Below are 14,641 nucleotides of genomic sequence, written 5' to 3' on the forward strand. Positions count from 1 at the left end.
CACAGTGTTTGATCTTTGCTGTGAGAGACTCAGAGTTTCTCCATTGACTGTTGGGAGAGAAAACAGACACAAATGTGATGTCATTTTTAAAGCAGGTGTTAAATTTCCTAAAAACTAGACATGAATCAAACGTCACCTTGTTCTCTGTCCTCTCTCATTAGTCTTTACTCAAGCTCCAGCAGTCCTCTGACAGTTAAAAGGAGAACAGCTTTAAAACACTGTGAGGTTGGTTTACGCCATGCATATAAACACCACACTGAAAATGTTTCATTTAAACCTTGTTCTTCATCACGTGTGCTTCTGCTCTGTGTGCTTTGACGTCTATGAGAGGTCTGATTTTCTCTGTCCATGACTACTTTGATATTAATAAAACACACAAAACTGAAAAAAAAAAAAAAAAAAAAAAAAACAGCTGTCAGGATACATCTGAATCATATTTCACCCCAGAAGCAAATAGGAAAAAAATAAATTAAAATAAAAACAATTTTGCTCTAAATGTAATAAAATGTAGATTTTTGGCAGTGACATCCAGTTGACTCCTGGAGCTCCGACAGGACCACATCCGCCTCGTCCCACACCATTTCTGAGGACCTGTACACACACACAAATATTCTGACTTCACCCTCCAAAAAAAGGTCATTATTTATGCACCCATCTTGTTCCAGAGCCATAAGACGTAACTCATAAAACCAATAGAATATAATTACAGTGAGTGTGTCTGAGTCTTTCTTCATGTCTTTCAGTTCTCTCTCTCGGTCCTGGAGTCTCTGATGGTTCTCAGACACAACTATGCCCGGATCTTTCTAATTCAGTAACTAAGAGAAGCACACAAAACAAGTGTTCAGAATAGACTGGAATGAGTCTGATTAGTTTATTAAAACTAAACCACACTGACACTTTAATATAACACATAAGACAAATGCTAAAGCTGAGTCAGACTGTTCAAACATTGGCAGAGAAAGCATTTTTCTGAAGGATTGCAAGATGATCATGATGATTAGTGTCAGAAAAAAATAAGTGTCAGTGTTTTTTTTATGCTATTAATAAATTGTAATAAAGTCCCTCTCACACAAGTTCATGGTTTTGTTTCAAATGTATCCTATATGCACGCAGTCAGTTTGTCTAGTTCTTCATCCTGTTTTCTCTCTTTAGTATTCTGTTTAGTCTTTTGCTGGTGTCTGCACAGAACATTCAATCAATCAGTCGTTTCATAAAGAGGTAGGAAGTATTTGAATCACTGTTTGTGTGTGTGTGTGTGTGTGTGTGTGTGTGTGAGAGAGAGAGAGAGAGAGAGAGCTGACAGCAGAGGGCGCTGTGGAGCTGGGAATCTGGAAGGAAGTTCTCTCATCCGTGAGGTGATTTCACGTCAATCATCACCCACCGGACCTGAGTGGAGACAGCATTACTGGCTCATATGACGCTGCTCAGAGCCAGAGCTTGAGAGCAAACAGCAACAGAAATGCTCGAAAAGGGAATCCAGTTTATCCAGGATCTGATTCCAAATAGGAGTTAGAAATTCCTCCGGGAATCAGTAGAACGCATGTTTTTCAAAAGCTTGATTTGAGAAAGAACAAAAACATCAACGTGGTGAAGAAAAAGTCAGACATTTCATGAAATATATGTAACCTATTAATCATATTTTGGCTTCATATCATGACAGGTGTGTGAACTCACACTAAATGCTCTAGGTTTTGTATTTTATGAGTGCACTTTCTATTCTGCAGAAGAAAAATGATATCAAATGCCAGTAAAAAAAAGAAACCTAAAAAGTTACTTTAGTCTACTGTAGCACATACAGCAGCGCATACATTTAGATATTACACAGTACATTACATAATACTGATCACAGATACCACATTATTAAATCATAAATTCAAAAAAAGGAGTTAAGTGGTACTAGAATTGGCAAAACAACTGCAATTCAGCTCCTTTATTCTATGTTTAAAATAATTTAAAGAGATGAGGAACTGTAGTTTGAGTTTGGTCTGCACGACCAAGACCAAGGGCCATAATAAAACAGGCTTAGCTTTCCAGCCTCTGATCTAATAGCCGGCACTTTAAACTGTAGCAAATTATGTGAACTGAGATTATGACAGCTTTGAAATTATATAAAAAAAAATCCTATTTAAATCATTTGAAAGGTTTTCCTAAATTAACTTTGTAATTTAAAATATACCACTCCTCAAGCCTGCACAAATGAAGGGCTGACCATCCAACCATACTGTACAATATACAATGATGTGTCCTAAAACTAGAGCTAGTGACATATCTGAGAGCAGAGTGATAAAGGGTGGACAGAGAGGCAAATCTGTAGATAGTATCCCCGTAGTCAATCTGTGACAGAAAAAGGCTAAAACCCAATGTGAATTTTAATTTCTTTGAAAGAAAATCAACATGGTATTTAAAGTATAGGTTTTTATCCATCCAAAATCCTAGATATTTGTAATTATCTACAGACTGGATACAAACTCCATCCGTCTGATGGTAGCTTTGTTCGCCCAGTAGTTAAAACCATAAATTTAGTTTTATGAGGGTTTAACAACAGCTTCAAATCTTGTAGAGCATATTGCAGGGTATCAAAATCTGTCTGGATATATTAAAAGGCTAACTCAGCTGTGGGAGCACAGGAATACAAAACTGTATCATCTGCATACAGATGATACTTACACAATGTAAACTTATCACAAATACTATTCATTTAAACTAGGAAAAACAAGGGTCCCAAAACTGAACCTTGTGGAACACCCTTCATAACAAGAACTGGGTTTGACATGTCATTGCCGTATTTAACCATTTGTAATCGATTGGTCAAGTAGCAAAGAAATCATTTGACAGCATTACATCCAATGCCGGCTCTCAGCAGGGTATTAACCAGTACTGGATGGTCCACAGTATCAAACGCCTTTGTGAGGTCTATAAACAAAGAAACACAGGTACATCTTTTGTCTATAACCTCTTTGATGTCATCCATGACTTTTAAAGTGGCGGATATTGTACTGTGCCCTGACAGGAAACCGGATTCATTTAAAAAAGTATGTGAGTGCAAATATGATTTAAGTTGTATAGCAACTAAAGGTATTTTTGAAAAAACATGGAGATTAGAAATTGGTCTGTAGTTGTTCATGTCATATCGATCGCCAGCTTTAAATAGGGCTGTAATGTAAGCTTGATTCCAGATAGCTGGAACCTGCTTAGAACTTACTGACATATTAAAAATTAACCAAATATGAACCATAGGGTACATTCAGGTAAACTTGGCAACATTTTCCCATTTGGCACAATGATTAAAAATGTCTCTAAATCTAAATTCACCCTGCTTCTCTTGAATTGTGCTTTTGAAGATTTGAGGCCCAAACACACACTCTCTTTGTGTTTATGTGTGTGATGATAAATGATGAGAAGCGCATCTGATCGGTCCTGTAATAAGTCTAAATGGAGTTCCAAAGCTATTAAAAAGTGTTCTGAAATGCATCCCATCCATTTACTCTTTTAACAAACTACAAATGAAAACAAATGAACCCGTAAACAATCAGGCATGTTAATGAGCCTGCATGTCTCTGTTCAGTAGAAGAGTCAATAGTCTCTGTGCTGAGATCATTCATTCCTGTGTTAGTGTTCGGGACGCTTTGAGCATGTTTCACTCTGTTTTTGTCCATCTGCTCACTGACTCTGATGAAACCATGCTGGACGCTTCCTTCAGGGACTTTTATAACGTCTAAAAGATGTCTTGACTCACACCAGCATCATGGGTGTGTGTGTGTGTGTACCGAGTGAGTTTATTACATCAAGTCTGGCAGCACAATCCTCATTTCTTGGAATCCGCATGAGTTTCTTGAGAAGTTTCTTCTTCGTGTGAGTGTGTTGTTTGGGTCGTGCGTGTCAAGCTGACGGCTGTGGCTCCAAAACGTCTCATCTGTGTTCAATCATCAACACATCCGTGACCATCACAGCTGATTTCTACAAAACATGCTCCAAAAGTCCAGCATCACCGCTCAGATATCAAGAGCTGGCCGGTATTTCTTCTCGCCCTCACGTCAGAGACTCTGAAATGTACGAGCTGATTAAACCATTTTAACCATTTCTACATCTGGAGAAGGTCACAGTCATTGACTCCTGGGCAAAAAGCCAGCGAAGCTTCTTAAATGATGAATTGACTTTGGACTGGATAGCAACTGTAGAAGAAGAAGTGTGCTTTTGTTTTCTTTTTTATTAAAACACAGTTATCCTGAAAGATGGTTGGATGGATGGATCAAATAAAGTCTTGACAGAAGACTAAATTGTGGTGTTTTGACACCCAGCTGGATATTTATTTATTCATTTGAACAATGTACAACATATAAAAACATAGCAAAAAGTTCACAGTGTATAAAGGCAGTGATCATGTGTTGGGAAATCATTTATTGCATAGAAGACCGTCTGCATTCAGATAATGCAGCATCCATGCAACATCAGCGTACAGAAGCGTCATCAGCAAGCGTCCAGCTCCAGCGTCCAGTGCCATATTCAACACCCAACCAGACCGTCTGCGTCTTGCATTGGGCTCATTGGAAAGAATTAACATTAAATATTTCATTAAACATATTGTCATTAAACATGTACTGTACACATGATGCCAGACAGAAAAAAACAAACAAAAACAAAATAGTCATACGTAAGAAAGAAGTGTAAATCTGAGCACTCTTAAGGGTTCTGAAGACAACTTGCTTCTGTCAGTGTCATGTGTTCACTGTGGAGTTATAGTGAGGAAAAAATACCTGATTCCATCGACAACAAAAAAATCTGAATTTGTGTATAAATATATAATGCCAGCTACAAATATACACACAAACTTAAAAATGTACATCCCTTTAGATTCAATTAAACTCGCACTGGAGTTATTTCATACTGCTGTTTCAGTCACTATTCACTATTCATTTGATTAATGCTTAAAATGTTTATATTTGTCATTATTTACTCATCTTCATATTTCATTACTTGTGAAAAAGAGTTTAACATTATGTGCAAAACACTCTTTTACACAATCTCACTGCAACAACTTTGAATGAATTTTTGAATGAAGCTTTAAACAAGTAACTTTCATTCGGTTCCTCACAAAACTTTTTTTTTTTCACGCACTGGTAATAATATGGGCTATTCTGTTTCCATAACTTGTCTTATTTCAGACTAATGGAAAGAAAACATCCAAAATAAACATTTAATTGTCTATTTTTATTACATTTGATTAACTTACAGTATTGTTCAAAATAATAGCAGTACAATGTGACTAACCAGAATAATCAAGGTTTTTCGTATATTTTTTTATTGCTACGTGGCAAACAAGTTACCAGTAGGTTCAGTAGATTCTCAGAAAACAAATGAGACCCAGCATTCATGATATGCACGCTCTTAAGGCTGTGCAATTGGGCAATTAGTTGAAAGGGGTGTGTTCAAAAAAATAGCAGTGTGGCATTCAATCACTGAGGTCATCAATTTTGTGAAGAAACCGGTGTGAATCAGGTGGCCCCTATTTAAGGATGAAGCCAACACTTGTTGAACATGCATTTGAAAGCTGAGGAAAATGGGTCGTTCAAGACATTGTTCAGAAGAACAGCGTACTTTGATTAAAAAGTTGATTAGAGAGGGGAAAACCTATAAAGAGGTGCAAAAAATGATAGGCTGTTCAGCTAAAATGATCTCCAATGCCTTAAAATGGAGAGCAAAACCAGAGAGACGTGGAAGAAAACGGAAGACAACCATCAAAATGGATAGAAGAATAACCAGAATGGCAAAGGCTCAGCCAATGATCACCTCCAGGATGATCAAAGACAGTCTGGAGTTACCTGTAAGTACTGTGACAGTTAGAAGACGTCTGTGTGAAGCTAATCTATTTTCAAGAATCCCCCGCAAAGTCCCTCTGTTAAAAAAAAGGCATGTGCAGAAGAGGTTACAATTTGCCAAAGAACACATCAACTGGCCTAAAGAGAAATGGAGGAACATTTTGTGGACTGATGAGAGTAAAATTGTTCTTTTTGGGTCCAAGGGCCACAGGCAGTTTGTGAGACGACCCCCAAACTCTGAATTCAAGCCACAGTACACAGTGAAGACAGTGAAGCATGGAGGTGCAAGCATCATGATATGGGCATGTTTCTCCTACTATGGTGTTGGGCCTATTTATCGCATACCAGGGATCATGGATCAGTTTGCATATGTTAAAATACTTGAAGAGGTCATGTTGCCCTATGCTGAAGAGGACATGCCCTTGAAATGGTTGTTTCAACAAGACAATGACCCAAAACACACTAGTAAACGGGCAAAGTCTTGGTTCCAAACCAACAAAATTAATGTTATGGAGTGGCCAGCCCAATCTCCAGACCTTAATCCAATTGAGAACTTGTGGGGTGATATCAAAAATGCTGTTTCTGAAGCAAAACCAAGAAATGTGAATGAATTGTGGAATGTTGTTAAAGAATCATGGAGTGGAATAACAGCTGAGAGGTGCCACAAGTTGGTTGACTCCATGCCACACAGATGTCAAGCAGTTTTAAAAAACTGTGATCATACAACTAAATATTAGTTTAGTGATTCACAGGATTGCTAAATCCCAGAAAAAAAAAATGTTTGTACAAAATAGTTTTGAGTTTGTACAGTCAAAGGTAGACACTGCTATTTTTTTGAACACACCCCTTTCAACTAATTGCCCAATTGCACAGCCTTAAGAGCGTGCATATCATGAATGCTGGGTCTTGTTTGTTTTCTGACAATCTACTGAACCTACTGGTAACTTGTTTGCCACGTAGCAATAAAAAATATACTAAAAACCTTGATTATTCTGGTTAGTCACATTGTACTGCTATTATTTTGAACAATACTGTATGTCTGTATATTTCAATTGCATTACACATCTTTAAAGACTGATCTCTCAACTTAGATTAAACTTTAGTTTTATCTCCATCTGTATCCTGAAGGTTTTTACACATTTGGTTTGGTCTATTTATATATCATTCATGTGCACAATTTTTTCCAAAAAAGGGTTAATTTTTAAAATAAAAATCTCCAAAAATCTTTAATACGTCAACAACATAATCCAATGTTCAGAAGTGTATGCAAATGAGTGCATATTTAATTAGACAATGCATCTTTTGCATATTTAAACAACATTTCAGAAAGTTTGTAATACATTAAGATTAAAATCTTGATGTACTGTATTAATCAACTGGGGAAATATGGTGATATTTATTAGAACATATTAGAACAGTGATTTCAAGTTTTCTTTTCTCTTTGGAGTGTTAAAAGCTCTTGGTGTGTAAAGAAGATCTGTAAAGTTGCAAAGACTAAAGTCTCAAATCCAAAGAGATATTCTTTATCAAAGTTCACGTCCACGACCCCATGTCTACGTGACTATGTGGAAATATTAGCGTAATGCTGCCCAGATGTTGAAGCAGTCATGTCAGGGAGATGCTGTGTGTATCTAGACAAAAGCACTTTATTTGGTCTTCCGAAAGTAGATACATTTAGGAATCTTTAAGATTACTTACAACAGAACAGAACACATTTTATGAACAACCGTTTCGTGAACCTAGGAGAGGAGGTCATTCTGACTTTGCTACGACAATCTGGTGCTTCTGAATCAGCTTAAGTATGTTTTGTTTTTAGTTTAAATATTTGCTATTGAATGTTCAAATGGGAATTTTTGCGAGTTGTGTTTGTGTGTCCTGTGTGTGTGTGTGTGTGTGTGTGTGTGTGTGTGAGAGAGAGAGAGAGAGAGAGAGAGAGAGACAGGGTCACACAGTGGAGTCAGCTGTCTCAACCGTCCGTGTCTTGTGTACTGCAAACACATACGAGCTTCATCACTGTGTCTGTCACGAGACTCTGTTCCTCTTTCAGGCTTGAACTGATGGTAAAACTAAGGACTTTATTAACTGTCTTTACATTTATTTTGAAAGATTAAGCTCACTGTTAAGGAAAGGGGTGTTATATTTCCGACGAGTGCTTGTGTGTTCGGCCAATCACAACACACTGGGTCAGGTCAGTTGGCCAATCAGAGCAGACTGCGCTTGTCATAAGGAGGGACTTTGTAAAAAACTATGTGTTTGAGAGAGGCGGGGCATAGAGGACCTACAATAATGTACAGTATTTGGAAAATACATTTAACATTAAAGCATGTCAAGATTTTCTGTTACACCAAATACACAATATAATGATCTTTAAAAAAGCCTCATCTGACCCCTATTCACATACTGTGTTTTGCCTTTGGAAAAAAAAAAGTGTATGTAATGACATAAGGGTGAGTAAATGATGACAGAACGATCATATTTGGTGAACTTTCCCTTTAAAAGTGTCTGACAGACAAATCCACAGCCATTTGTGTAACTGTGTGGATGGCCATATATCCATGAGCTCAGGTCTTTTATTGGACACTGAAGATAACGGTCTTTTTTATGAGTTCATCCATACATCACTGATGTTAATCTACCGTTGATCCAGATTACATGTGTCTCACATCTTTGGAGATCTGGATCAAATAAGAGAAACAGATGTCCAGGCTTACTGTGAGACGTCTGGAAACTTTCATGCTTTATCCACTCAAAGCGAGATCTGCGTTGCAGTTTTTCGATTGTGAAAAACAACACAAAGACGCCAGCACATAAAGTAGTACGTCACAATTCAGTTTGGAGCTTGATCCCAGAATTCTTCTTGTTTCTTTGCATTGTAAGAAGAGTGCATGCTTTGTGAGGGTCAGTCTGTAGTTATTACGAAGCATGTGATCAGCTGAACTTCCAGTTCGAGATGACATTTAGGAAAGGAAATGCTACAAGAAAACTACATGGGCCCGTCTAATCCAAACCTCACTCCTTTGCATCTTTCTGCATCTTTTGAGATGCAGATAATGCGCTCAGCCTTCCTGTGGATCCATGCATTTTCCAATGCGTCTGCATGGAGGCATCAAGGTGCGTAACCGTGGTCACACAGCCCTAAGAAAGCATGAGATGTGTGTCTGTGCATCAGCTGTGCATGTAGCTGCAGGGTGAATCCATGGAAGGGAAGTCGTATTTGCCCAGAGGAGACGGGTAATATGTGGTGGCGTAGACGTTGGTCTGCGGTAACGCTGATGGGAAGAAGTTGCAGCTTTCGTCTGGTGGAAGCAGGTTATTCTTATTCAGAGTCTGCGGGGAACAGAGAGAAAGCACAGAAAGTGAGCACAAGAGATGTCGAAAGTCTCTTCAATATTTCAAAGGCCATAGTGTGTTTTGCATCATGCTGCAGCGGCCCTGTGATGTCAACGCTCCGAGGGAAGAGAGGGAACCGAAAAATGAGGAATGATTGAGTTAAAACAGATTGAAGGAACGAGAGCAGTTTCCTTTGAGACAGATTAGAAAGAGTTGTGATTCTCTTTGATTTGACATCAGATGTCCAGAGATCCCAACACAAGACAAGAATTATTCAGTGAACAAAAGTAAATAATAATATAAATAATAATAATGATAACTATTATTCTTATTAAATAAATAATTATATACTATATATTTATAAAAAAATATATAATATTATATATTTAATTATTATTTTATTATAATGATTAATTATTATTTAAAAATATAATATAAATAACATAATATAATACTTATTTAAAAAATATATTTATATATAATAATGTTTTTAACATTAAACAAAAGGGATCGTTTTCACTCTCAACTGCACCAAGACGAAAATTATTTATTAAACTAATAATAATAATAATAATAATAAAATAATAATAAAATATGAATTCACATATTATATTTACAATATATAATATATAACAATATTGTATAATACAATAAAAAAATAATAATATAAAATCTGCATTTTATTGAAACATTATTTATATTATTGTATATATTATTAAATAAAAACAAATAATAATAATATAATCGTGAACTGCATAGGCCAAACAGTATGCACAATTAATAATGACTTTTTTGGTTTCTTGAATTGTGAAGAATTGTTTTCTCCTTCTCTTTAAAAATGTAATCCTATTTATTTCTCTATATTAACAACACATGATTATATGATTAAGTGCTTTTTATTATCTGCAGTGTTAGTGTTGCGGTTGCAACCCACCAGTTAATACAGAGAGAACGCTGTGGCATGATGGGATACCTTGAACTCCATGGGTGTGTATAAGTCGTTCTTGGGCGCACAGCTGTTCTCTTTATAGTGTAGGTGGTTGGGGGTGCTGGGATGGATAACTGCGGACTCTTGAGGGGGTTTGCGGAGTCTCTGACAGTAAACATACACCAGGACGGACAACAAAACGGCTCCCAGAAAACAGCACGCTCCAGTCAGCACCAAATGAAACAGAGAAAACCCTTCAGGAGACAAAACAGAAAGACATCTTTCACTGGGGTCAGTAGAAATATCCAATCCTGAATGCTCTATGATTTAAATCAGATTTACCTTCACAGTTTGTGCTCCTCTTCTGTCCCTTTGACAGCACTAGAATTAAGGAAACGAAGATGTGCATGTGAAGCTGTACTGTAGTCTGAGAGGCCAGAAAGAAACGAAATTAACTAACCTGCGCTGTCATTGGGTCGACACGGTCTCTGATCTGTGGAGTTTCCTTGGCAAGAGGCGGAGCTTATTTCACATGTACGAGTCCTGAGCTTCAGCCCCTCCTCATTACACTCCGCCCACTCTGACCACGCCCCCCACCCACCTGACACAGGTGAACAAGATAAACAGAGCACAGATTTCACAACTGTGTCATCATTAACACAGTCATGCAGAGTATTTAAAGGGGAAGTGGGGCAATTTTGTCCCAAATTGCACCCTAAACCCTTGCGGTCTTCCTCACATAGTGACGTTCGAGTGAAAGTTTGCTGCAGAGCTCGGCGAATGACTCTTATGACTGAACAAATGACTGGTACAGTTCAACTGATTCCCGAACCAATTACTCTCATGAGCCGGTTATTTGAAGTTAATTAAACATATACAGTACAATTAGTTCAGACCAACTGATTCCCGAACAATTAGCCTTATGAGCCAGTTATTCTTAGTAAATCAAACAAATACAGCACTGTTAGGGTTAAACTGATTTCTGAATGAATGACTCTTATGAACCGGTGAATCAAACACAGAGTATAACTGATACAGTTCAATCGATTCCCAATCGAATTACTCTTTTGTGCCCGTTCTTTTTATTGAAATCAAACACAGTTGCACATTAGGGGGTTTGCCAGTAGTAAAAATATAAAAATAAATAAACTAATGAAATATGCTACTTTTGTTTAGTAGTTTTTTTTATTTTTTATTGTTGTTTAATATCTAGATATAGTTAAGGCCAAGTACTGGATTACAGGAAACAAAGTTAAAGACTGTGGAATGTGTGTATACACACTTTTATCACCGAAATGGACAAATCTTTCCCTCACAACCAAAAACACACTTCTTTGAAGACATTCTTACATTGTCTTACAAAACAGTGTGAATTAGTCAGAATGCATGAAATAGCATTAGACCTCTAGTTTAAAGTAAATAATATTCTTTTACTGCTGCAAGAATGTGATTTTCTCACCCTCGCACTCGTGTGTGTTACAGAGCGCTTCCTCTGTGTGCAGACCGATGCAGATGTCTCCAGAATGAGCAGGGGAACGGTTAGAGCAGGTACGGGAGCGCTGGTAGTGACCGCCGCCACAGGAAGTAGAACACTGAGACCAGGAAGACCAGCATGACCACGCCCCCTTCACTGAGAAACAACACCTGTTAGGACACGACTCCATAAACAGGACAAGAGTGACGCACTTTAAAAGCTCTCTCAGACCTGGGCACGGCTGAGTGTTGCAGTCCTGATACTCGACCGGCGCTCCGCTGCAGGCGAACGGCGTGCTCTTCCCATCCGGTGTGGCGCAGGAACGCTTGCGTGTGCGGAAGCCTTTGGAACACTCTTCGGAACATGAGGACCACGTTTCCCAAGACGACCAGGCGGCTCCTTGCACTCGTGTCACAGGTCGACCCATTCTCAACAAATCCTCAACTAGACCTATACAAATATATAAGTGTGCACAATATGGATTAGTGCAATTATCAAGCTTGCGTTTTCATTACATAAATACATGCATGGTGCATTTTAAAGTGAAGAGCAGCATTGTGTTTATTTACACGCAAGCAGCTCATGATACAGTGCTTTCAGCATCTCAAAGTGACGTGAAGCGCTTATTAACCAGCAGCTGTCAAAATAAAAGTTTGCCGGTTTAAGAAATTAAACAATCCATAAATATTATTATTGTGATCCTACATTTGTACTGTAAAATATAATTATTATTTCTTAATTTTTTAATCATTTAATTTTTCTCAAATAGTAATGTTCCATTTTATAGAGAAATATTAGTAGCAGTAATAGAGGTAATATTAGTAATATTAGTTAAATTTATATTTAACAATAATAATAATAAAAATAATAATGTCATTAGATAAAAAATATTAATATACAACTACTACTACTGCTCTAATAATAATAATAATAATAAAAATTATTATTTTATTTTATTTAGTAAAATAATATTATTATAAAATAATAATGTAAGGGAAACATGTAAATTTAGCTCAAAGGGAATCATTTAAGATTTTAAAGGGAATTTGGACAGAATCACTGTTTCACGGCTGATCACTGAGACGACCAGCGATTCATATTATTATTATTTTATTTAATATTTTTATTTAGTAAAATAATAATATTATAAAATAATAATAGTAAAAATAATATATAAATAATATTATATATATATAGTAAATAATAATATAATCAATAAAAAATAATAGAATAATAAAATACATTTATTATTATTTTGTTTAATATTTTATTTGTTAATAATAATAATAATATTTATTATTACTAAATAAAAAAATATTATTATTCATATTATTTAAATATATTGATATATAATAAATACATTTCGGGTCGAATTGTACATACGAACAAGCATAGCAAACATAGATTTTTGAATTTTTTCAATCACATTTTAATCACATGTTTTATCAGAAAAGCAGCTCTCTGTGTGTGTGTGTGTGTGTGTGTGTGTGTGTGTGTGTGTGTGTGTGTGTGTGTGTACCGTCAGTCTCGCAGGCAGCAGCTCCGTCACTGGTGGGACAGAGGCGAGTCTCTATCTTGCGTTTGCCGAGCTGAAGGTCGTGAGGGTCAGCGAGGAGAGCCCTGCAGGTGTACCTGACCCTCTGCTCCTGTCTCGCCCCCATCTGAGTCACATTAACAGGGTACCAGGGTGTCCATGGTGTGGTCCGCCTCACTTCAGCACACGAGTCCAAGTTACACGCCGTATACTCCTGGATACAGTAACACACATGCTTTTCAAATCTTTTTCCGATATCAGTTTTATTTTTTTATTATTATTTTTTTTTATAAGACCTGTTTAAGACCCTACCAGAGGGCAACCAGGACATGTGTTTCCATTCTCACAGGTTCGAACACGGGATTGGACTCCACCACCACACACAACACTACATTTGGACCAAGCGCTCCAGGAGACCCAGGACACCGGAACAGGACATGGATTATTTTCATTACACAATCTGAATCACACAAATGAACCCAAATCATTTTCCAGTAACCTCAAATAAACACTTACACACTTATGAATCAGTTTAGTTAGAAAATCAAACAAACGACTCTTAAGAGTTGGTTCTTTTTAGAGAATCAAAACCATAAAGCAAAGCAAGTGTAGTCCAACCGATTCCTGAACACTTGACATTTATGATTCAATTGTAGTGAATTAAAAGCATAGTCTGACTAACAGCCTTTAGTTCCCTCTCATCTCACCTCTCCTCCCGTGCCTGTCCCACACATACACGTCCTCCGTGTCGGGGTGCCGGGTTGTTACAGGACCGCTGACGGACCTCAAATCCAATGCCACAGCTGGTGCTGCACTCGGCCCAGGACGACCAGGGAGTCCAGCCTCCGTTCCTGAACAAGCACAAGCAGCTTAGCATGGATAACACACTAAACGCTAACGAAATTTAGTTTGAAAAAAGTGGTCATAATACAGATAAATAACATAAACAGGTTAAATGACTTTTTTCTTATATCAAAAATAACTGAACATTTAAATACAATAAAGCAATACAGAACTATGAAGACAAATCGGTGTCACTTTACAATAAGACCTCATTAGTTAACCTTAGTTAATGCATAAACATTCACAATGAGCAATAGCTACATAAACACCGGAATACCTAAGAGTAATGAATGTTCAGAAGAATATTTCATTGGCAGTTTAACTAATGAATTAACTAATGTTAACTAATGATGCCCCAATGTGAAAGTGTGAATGAACAATAAAGAATCAAAACACTTTCAGACAATATCTAAGGCATGTTGTAGTCCAGATTAAAATGAAAAAAAAAAAAAAAGTTTCAAGATAAACAGCCAATGAAGTCTAAATATTAAAGTATTTGGCGCTGTGTTGAACACCCTATAATACACAAATCTGAATGGCTGTTTAAAATTATTTAAATATGTTTTAGAAAGTTGTGCAGCTGCTTTATTTATGGGGTTTCGAGAGTAAAGGCTGCGTTTTCTGCAGTTTAGCGCCATCTGCTGTCAGAGAGTGAATGTGCTTTCATTCAGCGCGTCTCTCACGTGTTCCTCATGTGCTTCTCACACGTGATTGCT

At 37.1% G+C, this 14,641-nt stretch overlaps 1 protein-coding gene and 1 long non-coding RNA gene across 3 annotated transcripts in view; both read right to left on the reverse strand.

Annotated features, from left to right (window-relative positions):
* Window positions 1-136: 136 nt before the first annotated feature.
* Window positions 137-1,258, reverse strand: LOC113051143 (uncharacterized). The gene is made up of 3 exons (XR_003276872.1): window positions 1,070-1,258; window positions 278-815; window positions 137-186 (listed from the first exon to the last, which is right to left on the reverse strand). It is a non-coding gene; the product is annotated as an uncharacterized LOC113051143 (long non-coding RNA).
* Window positions 1,259-8,105: 6,847 nt separating this feature from the next.
* The window catches only part of LOC113050959 (semaphorin-5B-like), a 53,175-nt gene continuing 46,639 nt past the window's right edge, over window positions 8,106-14,641 (reverse strand). For both annotated transcript variants that reach the window (XM_026214463.1, XM_026214462.1), the window contains 9 exons: window positions 13,790-13,933; window positions 13,395-13,542; window positions 13,068-13,296; window positions 11,780-11,998; window positions 11,534-11,704; window positions 10,535-10,675; window positions 10,417-10,455; window positions 10,120-10,328; window positions 8,106-9,143 (listed from right to left, as the gene is read on the reverse strand). In XM_026214463.1, the coding sequence (XP_026070248.1) occupies window positions 8,982-9,143; window positions 10,120-10,328; window positions 10,417-10,455; window positions 10,535-10,675; window positions 11,534-11,704; window positions 11,780-11,998; window positions 13,068-13,296; window positions 13,395-13,542; window positions 13,790-13,933 (1,462 nt within the window). In that variant the 3' untranslated portion in view covers window positions 8,106-8,981. The remainder of the gene's footprint in view (window positions 9,144-10,119; window positions 10,329-10,416; window positions 10,456-10,534; window positions 10,676-11,533; window positions 11,705-11,779; window positions 11,999-13,067; window positions 13,297-13,394; window positions 13,543-13,789; window positions 13,934-14,641) is intronic.

Source organism: Carassius auratus, chromosome 31 (genome assembly GCF_003368295.1).
Source record: "Carassius auratus strain Wakin chromosome 31, ASM336829v1, whole genome shotgun sequence".
NCBI lineage: Eukaryota > Metazoa > Chordata > Actinopteri > Cypriniformes > Cyprinidae > Carassius > Carassius auratus.